The sequence below is a fragment of the Odocoileus virginianus genome, chromosome 7 (assembly GCF_023699985.2).
Source record: "Odocoileus virginianus isolate 20LAN1187 ecotype Illinois chromosome 7, Ovbor_1.2, whole genome shotgun sequence".
Lineage (NCBI taxonomy): Eukaryota > Metazoa > Chordata > Mammalia > Artiodactyla > Cervidae > Odocoileus > Odocoileus virginianus.
Window position 1 is genome coordinate 7,591,815 of NC_069680.1, and position 12,400 is coordinate 7,604,214.

General features: G+C 35.0%; 1 protein-coding gene across 2 annotated transcripts in view; it reads left to right on the forward strand.

Annotated features, from left to right (window-relative positions):
* SLK (STE20 like kinase) overlaps window positions 1-12,400 on the forward strand; it is a 57,678-nt gene that overhangs the window by 19,132 nt on the left and 26,146 nt on the right. For both annotated transcript variants that reach the window (XM_070470122.1, XM_070470123.1), the window contains exons 2-8: window positions 463-627; window positions 2,203-2,251; window positions 2,594-2,743; window positions 9,754-9,826; window positions 9,985-10,179; window positions 10,705-10,786; window positions 11,975-12,103. In XM_070470122.1, the coding sequence (XP_070326223.1) occupies window positions 463-627; window positions 2,203-2,251; window positions 2,594-2,743; window positions 9,754-9,826; window positions 9,985-10,179; window positions 10,705-10,786; window positions 11,975-12,103 (843 nt within the window). The remainder of the gene's footprint in view (window positions 1-462; window positions 628-2,202; window positions 2,252-2,593; window positions 2,744-9,753; window positions 9,827-9,984; window positions 10,180-10,704; window positions 10,787-11,974; window positions 12,104-12,400) is intronic.

A 12,400-nucleotide genomic window follows, 5' to 3' on the forward strand; every position in this document is an offset into this window, starting at 1 on the left:
AGTCCCTTGTACTGCAAGGAGATCCAACCAGTCCATCCTAAAGGAAATCAGTCCTTAATATTCATTGGAAGGACTGATGCTGAAGCTGAAACTCCAATACTTTGGCCAGCTGCTGTGACGAACTGACTCATTGGAAAAGACCCTGATGCTGGGAGGGATTGGGGGCAGGAGGAGAAGGGGACGACAGAGGATGAGATGGTTGGATGGCATCACCGACTCAATGGCCATGAGTTTTAGTAAACTCCAGGAGTTGGTGATTGACCGGGAGGCCTGCCGTGCTGTAGTCCGAGGAGGGGTCACAAAGAGTCGGACATGAATGAGCGACTGAACTGAACTGAACTGTACTTTCTGTTTAGATTTGCTGTGAACTGAAAACTAAAAAATAAGGTTTTTAAAAAAATAATGATATTTATAAAGCAAATATGCATTGTAATTGTGGACTTATGATACTTTTGTCTTCAGGCCCAGAATAAAGAGACCAATGTTTTAGCTGCTGCAAAGGTGATTGACACCAAATCTGAAGAAGAACTTGAAGACTATATGGTTGAAATTGATATATTAGCATCTTGTGATCACCCTAATATAGTCAAGCTTCTAGATGCCTTCTATTATGAGAATAATCTTTGGGTAAGTATTTTTGGCTAATCTGTAGGAATAGCCAAAATAAGTTAATTGTCTTGAAGAGATTTATAAGTTGTGTAGACCTTTTTTTGCACTACCTCTTCTATTTAGTTACTTAGGCTACTTGAATGAGAATTGACCCGTTGATGAGAGGGTGATTAACAACATAGCAACATATCCTTAACTTCAACTGATGTTTAGATGTGTATTTCAGAATACTATATTTCTTGATTGTTTGACATTTGACTGAAATTTAGAAACTTGGTGAAGAATTTTAAATTTCCTAAATAATGAAATTAGATTCCTTTTTTCTCTTGAATTAATATTTTTTTCCCGGTTAGAACTTTCTTTCTTTCAAGTCTTTTTTCCCCCAGTTCTTTTATTTATTTAATGTTAGTTTGAAGTGTCTTATTTAAGTTTCTTAATTTAAATTTAAGTATTTAAATTTTTTTTAAGTTTCTTTTGTTGTGGCTAGGCCTGTATGTAAAACTTTTATTCATTTTTAGAAAATGTTAGACATAAATAAATATATAAAAAATGTGAATATTTATAATAACCAGTCAGTCACTTGCTCTGCACCAATACTAATTCAATCAAGAGTACTTTTTTAAATGGAGTTTTAGTTTGTCTCCTTGAAGGAATAAGCAAAGTATTACAAAAGAAGTGTAGATAATATAAGCTGTACTTGCTTGCGAATCAAAAGACCTTTCCTTTTTTATTTTGGTGATGCTAGGCAGGAACTTGGATAAATCAGTTAATCTTTTATCAGTCTGTTTACTCAACTATAGGATGAATAATGATCTGTCTCCCAAATTATTTTTCCTATGATATAATGAGTTTGAAAACAACTTATTGGTAAGCTCCTGTAAAAAATAAAGTGTTGTTCTATAGAGGAGAAAAAACTATGAAGCTATAAAATTTGTTAAGCTATGTAATTAAAAAAATAGCTGGACAACTATGAGGGACAGTGGGAGGGAGAGATAGACATGAATTAATTGAAGAATCATAAAAATGCAAAATGAAAACTGTGATGAGGATTAAGAAGGAAAACTGCATGGTGGTATGTACTGGTGAGGTTTGGGAAGGCATCCAGTAGGAAGTGATAAGTGAGCTAGTATCTGAAGCTTTTGTGTATGTTTTCCCCAAGTTTTTAGAAAAACTAAAATCCATCTTTCAGGATATATTCCTGATGGTAAAGTTAAAAAATATACTTGTTCATTTAACTCAGAATAGTTACCTTAAAAAGGAGAGTATAAAGTCTTTGAGTGGTGAGGAAATGGATATATAATATAGCCCTTAATAAAAATTCTGTACCTGGTAATTTTAGAGAACCTGGGACACTACAAGTGGTGATGAACGAAAATGCTCATACTTCCACAGTGTGTTCCTTTTGTACTTTCTCAAATGTATAGCAAGACTTGTAACTCTTTTTACAAAGAGAGTCTTTATGGTTGTTAGCATAATATTGTTTATGTAACTTAGGTTATTTGATACATATTTATTTATCTTTTTTGCTAGCTTGAAGGAAAAATACTCAGAATTAGTGTTGTGTTAAACATGTGCTTTTTTATTTGCCTGCAGATCCTCATTGAATTTTGTGCTGGTGGAGCAGTGGATGCTGTGATGCTTGGTAAATGTATTTCTGTTCCTTACATTTATATCTTAAATTATACTTTAAAAAAAGTCAGTGGATTTCAAACATTTATACATGTATGTTTATCTTATTGTTGAGTAACATTCAATAAGTTAAATCAGCCTAATTATTTTTGTATTCTTAGATGACTGAAATAAAATTTTAAAATTAAATGTTGAGTATAATATGTGAAGAAAGTAATATTTGTGTTATACTTTAAAAAAAATCATTTCATTGTATATTATCTTCAACAGTGACAGTAAAAGTATTAAAGGTATATAGCCTGCTGATACACTTTCAGCGTACCAAAATGATTATTTGTTTACTTTTTCCTTTCAGAGCTTGAGAGACCGTTAACTGAGTCCCAAATACAAGTAGTTTGTAAGCAAACTTTAGAGGCTTTGAACTACTTACATGATAATAAAATCATCCACAGAGATCTAAAGGCTGGCAACATTCTTTTTACCTTAGATGGAGATATTAAGTTGGGTAAGTTTATTCTTTTAGATAAAACATTTGATTTTGTGCTTAGAGATTTCTCCCTGTATGTCTGTTACTTATTATTGTTCTTTTATGACTCAAATATTAATATGTGAAACAAAGAGAATTACGTTAAAATATGTAAAACATGGAGAATTACTTCATGTTAATTTTTTAAATTGGGGCTTCCCAGGTGGTGTAGTGGTAAAGAATCTGCCTGCCAAACAGGAGATGTGGATTTGATCCCTGGGTTGGGAAGATCTCCGGGAGAAGGAAATGGCAACCCACTCCAGTATTCTTGCCTGGGAAGTCCCACGGACAGAGGGACTTGGTGAGCTGCAGTCCATGGGGTCGCAAAGAATCAGACATGACTTAGCGACTAAACAGCAGCAGCAATTTTTAAAATACTTCCTTGGAGGGATTTCCCTGGCAGTCCAGTGGTTAAGACTTGGTGCTTTCACTGCCAATGGCCTGGGAACTAAGATCCCACAAAACATGAGGTGAGGCCAAAAAAACAAAAAACTTGGGAAATAATTATTCTTTAACTCCCAGAATTTCTAAGTATAGGCACCTAATATAAAGACTCTTTAAACAATAAGAAAGGATGGATTGTTATTTTTTATTTATTTATTTATTTATTTATTTATTTATTTTCCATTTATTTTTATTAGTTGGAGGCTAATTACTTTACATCATTGCAGTAGTTTTTGTCATACATTGAAATGAATTAACCGTGGATTTACATGTATTCCCCATCCCAGTCCCCCCTCCCACCTCCCTCTCCACCCGATCCCTCTGGGTCTTCCCAGTGCACCAGGCCCGAGCACTTGTCTCTTGCACCCAACCTGGGCTGGTGATCTGTTTCACCCTAGATAATATGCATGTTTCGATGCTGTTCTCTTGAAACATCCCACCCTCGCCTTCTCCCAGAGTCCACAAGTCTATTCTATACATCTGAGTCTCTTTTTCTGTTTTGCATATAGGGTTATCGTTACCATCTTTCTAAAGTCCATATATATGTGTTAGTATACTGTAATGGTCTTTATCTTTCTGGCTTACTTCGCTCTGTATAATGGGCTCCAGTTTCATCCATCTCATTAGAACTGATTCGAATGAATTCTTTTTAATGGCTGAGTAATATTCCATGGTGTATATGTACCACAGCTTCCTCATCCATTCGTCTGCTGATGGGCATCTAGGTTGCTTCCATGTCCTGGCTATTATAAACAGTGCTGCGATGAACATTGGGGTGTACGTGTCTCTTTCAGATCTGGTTTCCTCGATGTGTATGCCCAGAAGTGGGATTGCTGGGTCATATGGCAGTTCTATTTCCAGCTTTTTAAGAAAGGAAAGGATGGATTGTTATTTTTAAAAAGACACACTTTTAAAAGACTGCCTAATAATTTTTCCCTTAAATTTTTATATGTAGAATTAATATTTATAAATACAGTGCATTTAGAAAATGATACATTATGTAAAACCACTTAGTTTTGTCTTCATTTCCAAAACTCATATCTAGTCATTTTCTTTTTCCATCTTTAGTTTTATATTCTATTTTGTAGATATGGTATCTTGGCTAAACTCACAAAGTAACTAACCTTAAGTGTAAAAAAGATGCTAAATTAAGTATAAGGTTGAAAATTGTTTTTTTTTCATTGAGGGAATAAATGATAATTTCATAAGGAGGAATAGATATAGACTTTAGATGGGAAATTAATGAATTTCAAATATACACATACAGATAGAAGATACAGTCGTTTCTAAGTATTTCCAAGATATGAATTAAAAAAAAAAAACTCTGGTGAGGAAGCCTAAATTTGAGTATTTTGGACAGATATTAAAAGGACAATGGCCATGCTGATACCAGTGATCATAGTTCACTTTACTTTGTCGTGACCTCTAAGCAGGTATACTTTTTTTTTTTCATTTATTTTTATTAGTTGGAGGCTAATTACTTTACAATATAGTAGTGGTTTTTGCCATACATTGACATGCATCAGCCATGGATTTACATGTGTTCCCCATCCCAATCCCCCCTCCCACCTCCCTCTCCATCCCATCCCTCTGGGTCTTCCCAGTGCACCAGGCCTGAGCACTTGTCTCATGCATCCAGCCTGGGCTGGTGATCTGTTTCACCCTTGATAGTATACTTGCTTCAATGCTATTCTCTCAGAACATCCCACCCTCGCCTTCTCCCACAGAGTCCAAAAGTGTGTTCTGTACATCTGTGTCTCTTTTTCCATTTGCATATAGGGTTATTGTTACCATCTTTCTAAATTCCATATATATGTGTTAGTATACTGTATTGGTCTCTATCTTTCTGGCTTACTTCACTCTGTGTAATGGGCTCCAGTTTCGTCCATCTCATTAGAACTGATTCAGATGACTTCTTTTTAATGGCTGAGTAATATTCCATTGTGTATATGTACCATAGCTTCCTTATCCATTCATCTGCTGATGGGCATCTAGGTTGCTTCCATGTCCTGGCTATGATAAACAGTGCTGCGATGAACATTGGGGTGCACGTGTCTCTTTCAGATCTGGTTTCCTTGGTGTGTATGCCCAGAAGTGGGATTGCTGGGTCATATGGCAGTTCTATTTCCAGCTTTTTAAGAAATCCCCACACTGTTTTCCATAGTGGCTGTACTAGTTTGCATTCCCACCAACAGTGTAAGAGGGTTCCCTTTTCTCCACACCCTCTCCAGCATTTATTGCTTGTAGACTTTTGGATAGCAGCAGGCCTGACTGGCATGTAATGGTACCTCGTTGTGGTTTTGATTTGCATTTCTCTGATAATGAGTGATGGGGAGCATCTTTTCATGTGTTTGTTAGCCATCTGTATGTCTTCTTTGGAGAAATGTCTGTTTAGTTCTTTGGCCCATTTTTTGATTGGCTCATTTATTTTTCTGGAATTGAGCTGCAGGAGTTGCTTGTATATTTTAGATTAATCCTTTGTTGCTTCATTTGCTATTATTTTCTCCCATTCTGAAAGCTGTCTTTTCACCTTGCTTATAGTTTCCTTTGTTGTGCAAAAGCTTTTAAGTTTCATCAGGTCCCATTTCTTTATTTTTGCTTTTATTTCCAGTATTCTGGGAGGTGGGTCATAGAGGATCCTGCTGTGATTTATGTCAGAGAGTGTTTTGCCTATGTTCTCCTCTAGGAGTTTTATAGTTTCTGGTCTTATGTTTAGATCTTTAATCCATTTTGAGTTTATTTTTGTGTATGGTGTTAGAAAGTGTTCTAGTTTCATTCTTTTACAAGTGGTTGACCAGTTTTCCCAGCACCACTTGTTAAAGAGGTTGTCTTTTTTCCATTGTATATCCTTGCCTCCTTTGTTGAAGATAAGGTATCCATAGGTTCGTGGATTTATCTCTGGGCTTTCTATTTTGCTCCATTGATCTATATTTCTGTCTTTGTGCCAGTACCATACTGTCTTGATGACTGTGGCTTTGTAGTAGAGCCTGAAGTCAGGCAGATAGATTCCTTCAGTTCCATTCTTCTTTCTCAAGATTGCTTTGGCTATTTGAGGTTTTTTGTATTTTCATACAAATTGTGAAATTATTTGTTCTAGTTCTGTGAAGAATACTGTTGGTAGCTTGATAGGGATTGCATTGAGTCTATAGATTGCTTTGGGTAGTATAGACATTTTCACAATAAATAGATTCTTCCAGTCCACGAGCATGGTATGTTTCTCCATCTGTTTGTGTCCTCTTTGATTTCTTTCATCAGTGATTTATAGTTTTCTATGTATAAGCCTTTTGTTTCTTTAGGTAGATATACTCCTAAGTATTTTATTCTTTTTGTTGCAAAGGTGAATGGTATTGTTTCCTTAATTTCTCTTTCTGTTTTCTCATTGTTAGTGTATAGGAATGCAAGGGATTTCTGTGTGTTAATTTTATATCCTGCAACATTACTGTACTCATTGATTAGCTCTAGTAATTTTCTGGTAGAGTCTTTAGGGTTTTCTATGTAGAGGATCATGTCATCTGCAAACAGTGAGAGTTTTACTTCTTCTTTTCCTATCTGGATTCCTTTTATTTCTTTTTCTGCTCTGATTGCTATGGCCAACACTTCCAAAACTATGTTGAATAGTAGTGGTGAGAGTGGGCACCCTTGTCTTGTTCCTGACTTTAGGGGAAATGTTTTCAGTTTTTCACCATTGAGGATAATGTTTGCTGTGGTTTGTCATATATAGCTTTTATTATGTTGAGGTATGTTCCTTCTATTCCTGCTTTCTGGAGAGTTTTTATCATAAATGGATGTTGAATTTTGTCAAAGGCTTTTTCTGCTTCTATTGAGATAATCATATGGTTTTTATCTTTCAATTTATTAATGTGGTGTATTACATTGATTGATTTTCAGATATTAAAGAATCCTTGCATTCCTGGGATAAAGCACACTTGGTCATGGTGTATGATCTTTTTAATATGTTGTTGGATTCTGTTTGCTAGAATTTTGTTAAGGATTTTTGCATCTATGTTTATCAGTGGTATTGGCCTGTAGTTTTCTTTTTTTGTGGCATCTTTGTCTGGTTTTGGTATTAGGGTGATGGTGGCCTCACAGAATGAGTTTGGAAGTTTGCCTTCTGCAATTTTCTGGAAAAGTTTGAGTAAGATAGGTTTAGCTCTAAGCAGGTATACTTTGATATACTGCTAAATTTTAATTTTTTTTCTGAGAAATAAATACAGATACAGGAAACCACATTAAGAGTTGTGTAGCTTGCTGATTTGTAGCTCTGTACACAATAGCTTTGTAATCACTACTTAGATAAAGAAATAGAAGTATGTCAGGCACCTTAGGAGCTGTATCATGTGCCTCATCTCAGTCACTGTCCTTCTCTTCTCCACGGGTAACCTGTATACTATCCTTTATAGTAATCACTTCCCTGTGTTTCTTTATGGCTCTATCACTCAGTGTTCATCTTTAGACTGTAGCGTTTAGACTTGTCCGTGTTTAAAACCTGCTTTTTCTTTTAAGTCTCTTAATTTATGGGTCATACCCCCCCCAACCCCCTCCCCACCGTTCCTTTCTTTTCTTTATGTTTTATCTGTGGCATGCATTTTCATGGCATGCTTTCTCAAAGATAGAAAGAAAATTTTAGTATTACCGTGGTTGTGATCCTCCAAAGGTCCAGTGATAGGACATGAACAGATATACAGTATATCTGTGACATTAAAATTTTATGAGGAGAGAGAGGATTGGGGAAAAATGTCTAAAAAGGCTCTTTAGGAGAGGTGGAAAAAGAAGTTGAGAAACACTCGTCTGTGGGACCTGAGCTGTTGGACCTGTAGTTTCTCTTATCTTGCATTTTGCTGACTGCATACTCCTGATGAGTTCAGGGAGTTCCTCTCTATATTTCCCTCAATTTGCAGATAAATCGAAAGACTTTTTGGTAAGAGTCTTCGTGGTTTTGTATTCTTTCCTTTAGTAGGACATGGTATTTTAAGATCACAGTCTGAGTGTTAGGTATGCTTATAGTTTCTGGACTGGCTTTCATTCTAGGCCTTTCCAAAGGACAGAGCAAGGCTCTCCTGAATTCCTACATATGTCCTATTCAAATTCATATGTTAATTGTCTTCCTTTTTAAGGCTGAATAATATTCTGCCTTATATAATAATATATCAGCATATGTATACACCATGTTTGACTTATTCATTCATCCATTGATGGACATTTTGGTTGCTTCCACCTTTTGGCTTCTGTGAATAATGCTGTTATAAACATGGGTGTACAATATCTGTTTTGAGCTCTTGCTTTCATTTCTTTTGGGCAGATACCCAGACTGTATGATAATTCTATGTTAATTTTTTGAGGAACCATCATACCATTTTCCACAGTGGTTGCACCAATTTACATTTCCATAGCAATGCACAGGGGTTCCAATTTTTCCACCTCCTTCCCAGCACTTGTTATTTTCTGTATTTTTGATAATAACCATCCTGATGGGTGTGAAGTGATAGTGGGTGTGAATTCGTTGTGTTTATTTGCTCTTGCATTTCTCCTAGTTTAGTCTTTGTTTCTAAAATGATTTTTTTATTTCTAATGTCTCTTGTGTTCTGTCACCTCATTCATGAGTTTTAAAGTTCTGATATATGTTACTTTTTTATGTCTTATATTTTAAAGTCTTGTAGCTTGTTTTAAAATAGTATAATTTGATCCATTTTTGGTGCATGTTTTCTATAAGTGTTCTAAAATCTTATTTGAATACAGGAATATACTTTTGTGTAAAATAATACATGCCATTAAAAATAAGTATATTTTTGAAGATTTAGGATGCTGAAACAGTTTTGTGTTGGTTGGCATTTGAAATAATTGCACTTTATTTCATTAATTCATACATACAGAATATCTTCCATGTCTGTGACATTGTATTAAGTATACATAGGTATTATAGAACCGTAGTATCCTCAGGAGCCATATATACATTACAATAACCAAATTTTTATTATCAGATCACATTCTTGCAAATGGAAATAAATATGTAAAATGCTATTTTAACAGACCAACATATATCTGCCACATTATTGTAAGTAGAACTGTAAAGTACTTAATAATGACCTTAATTTTCCCCCTTGCACAGGAATGAAGGTGGCTTCTTGTCCCTCCTTAGTTTATCGCCTGCTCATAAGAATACTTGGCAGTGGACATTTGTGGTTTAGGTCTGGTTTTGAACCTCCTTTCCCAGTCATGTTCTGGGGGAAAAAAAAGTTAAGAAGACTGTTAATGGGCTCTCAAAAAACCCTGAAATGGAGTACTGAAATGAAATACTCAGTTGACAATGTGCTTAGTCCCTCAGCCATGTGCAACTCTTTGTGACCCCATGGATGGTAGCCTGCTTCCCTGTCCATGGGGATTCTCCAGGCAAGAATATTGGAATGGGTTGCCACTCCAGTTCTGTTTTGCTTACCCTTTAATAACAGTGGTCTTATTAAAGACTTGATATGCTTTTCCCTTAAGTTGAATATAGCAAACTGCTTAAAAACTATCAGTAATACTTTTGTATGGTTATTTGTTTCAAGCGGATTTTGGAGTATCAGCTAAAAACACAAGGACAATTCAAAGGAGAGATTCCTTTATTGGCACACCCTATTGGTATGTATTCAGTTTTATGGATTTGCTGCATTAGTTATGTCAGCAGTTATTATATGTTAATTTTGTCCACATGTTTGATTATACTGTCTTATCTTTATGTGGTTTGTGATCACCATTTTAAGTTAAACATCTTAATTTTCAATTCTCTGTCTTCACAGGATGGCTCCTGAGGTAGTTATGTGTGAAACATCAAAGGACAGACCCTATGACTACAAAGCTGACGTTTGGTCCCTGGGTATCACTTTAATAGAAATGGCTGAGATAGAACCACCTCATCATGAATTAAATCCAATGAGAGTGCTGCTAAAAATAGCAAAATCTGAGCCCCCTACATTAGCACAGCCATCAAAATGGTAAAGTATTCCTTAACAAAACTTTTTAAGAAGAAAAATTTGAAGCTTTATTCTTCCAGCTTTCCAAGGGTATTTAAACTTAGATACATGGTTGTATGAAATAGAAAACTGATACTGGTGTATTTTTGAGACTTAAGGATCATATAAACTCTTATAATTAACTTTCCCCATCAATTTGAAAATAGCAGTGATTGGAGTTCTACATGAAAAAGTATTTTCTGTGAGAAGCTAAGGCATATATGTGATCTTTATTTGTGGAGTTTAATATAATGGAAGAATTTTTGTGATTTTTAGCTTTCTTATGAACATTTGACTGTATCTCAATGACTTAACACTATAAGTCTACTTACATATATGTGACTTGTATTTATAAATGAATGACATGAATATTAATATTCTCATGAACTAGTTTTATATTGAGTTACTACTGTTACATACATGATAGAACTTAACCATGGTTTCTCATAGTTTTGATTTTAATAACAAGAAAATATAATAGAATGTCATTAAAATTTTATTTTGAAGGTCTTCAAATTTTAAGGACTTTCTAAAGAAATGCTTGGAAAAGAATGTGGATTCCAGGTGGACTACATCTCAGCTACTGCAGGTAAAATAAGAGTAGTATGACAGTGGCAAACCATATAACTGTTGTAACATCTCTTTAAGATGAATACAAGATATATTGTAGTAGGTAAACATTTACTTTATAAACATGTGCTCCCCTTACTAAGAGGCATTTATTTAGCTTTTAAGTAATTTCTCCTATGCTTTTCTGATTCAGTTTGTGTTTTTTTTTCATTTTGTTTAGTTATTTCCACTTTGTCAATCACTTCCATTCAGTTTCTCCATTACTAGAAAACAAGCACCTTGGTGACAGGGGCTGTGAGCTAATTTTCTTTTTAGTGTCTCTTACAATGAGGGTAAATGTTCAGTAAATATTGCTAACTTTAAGTAAAAATGGTGTTTAAGTGATTGAATAATTTTGTTTTATAGCAGGACTTTTAATTTTGTTTGTAATATATGGAATAAAATTTTTTTTCAAACAGTGGTACAGATAGACAAGTAGAATGACAAATCTTGAAGCAGTCACTGTTAGGTTAAGTTATTGTACAACTCCTCCATTATAGTTTTTCAGGTTGCTATTTATCTGGAGGGAGAAGCAAGAAAAATTGCCTTTCTGTCTGTACAACACATATAACCGTGAAATGCATTTTCTCTTGTTTCACTTCCTCTACACTGGAAGGCCTCAGTCTGTGACAAAGGCTAAGTGCAGAGTACAGAGATGAATAAAATATCTTCTTACTCTTAAAAACATTAGAACTATTTAAAAAAAAAAAACAGGTGTTTATAGACACTTTTAACAGATCTCTAAAGCTTTTTGTAGTTATTTTATTGAGGTTTTGTATGAGATGTAAGCATACTATTACTTTTTAAGAACTAGTAATGTATTTGCAACTTGGTTTAATTTTAATTTAGATTTTAGGTTATGAAATTTTCAGACATACAGCAGAGTACATGAAGCTATTACCCAGAAGTAATGTGTTATCATTTCTGACATATTTCTTTCAGATTCTTAAAAAACATGTGCAGATAGAGTTGCAGGCAGCCCCTATTCCTGTTCAGTTCCCTTCCCCGCTGTCTTATCCCAGATGTATTACTATCATCTGAAGTTGTTTGTATTTTTCCTATTTACATGTCAGTGTTTTTACCACATGATGTGTTTTATATATATATGAAACTCACTCCATAAGCATTTCAGTTGTTACTGAATGTGCTCTTTTTAATGATCAAACAGCATCCTTTTGTGACCGTTGATTCCAACAAACCAATTCGGGAGTTGATCGCAGAGGCAAAGGCTGAAGTTACAGAAGAAGTTGAAGATGGCAAAGAGGAGGATGATGATGAGGAAACAGAAAATTCTCTGGTCAGTATTTAAAAAGCAGATTGTGTTTTGGTAATTTTTAGAGTTGAGTTTTGAGTTACGATTGCACGTGTGTCTAAGAATTAATTGATTGGATTGTTGTTGTTTAGTTGTTAAGTCATGTCCAACTCTTTGGCAACCCCATGGACTGTAACCCATGAGGCTTCTCTGTCTGGGATTTCCCAGGCAAGAATACTGGAGTGGGTTGCCATCTCCTTCTCCAAGGGTCTTCCCAACCTAGGGATCAAACCTGTGTCTCCTGCATTGGCAGGTGGATTCTTTACTATGGAACTACCAAGG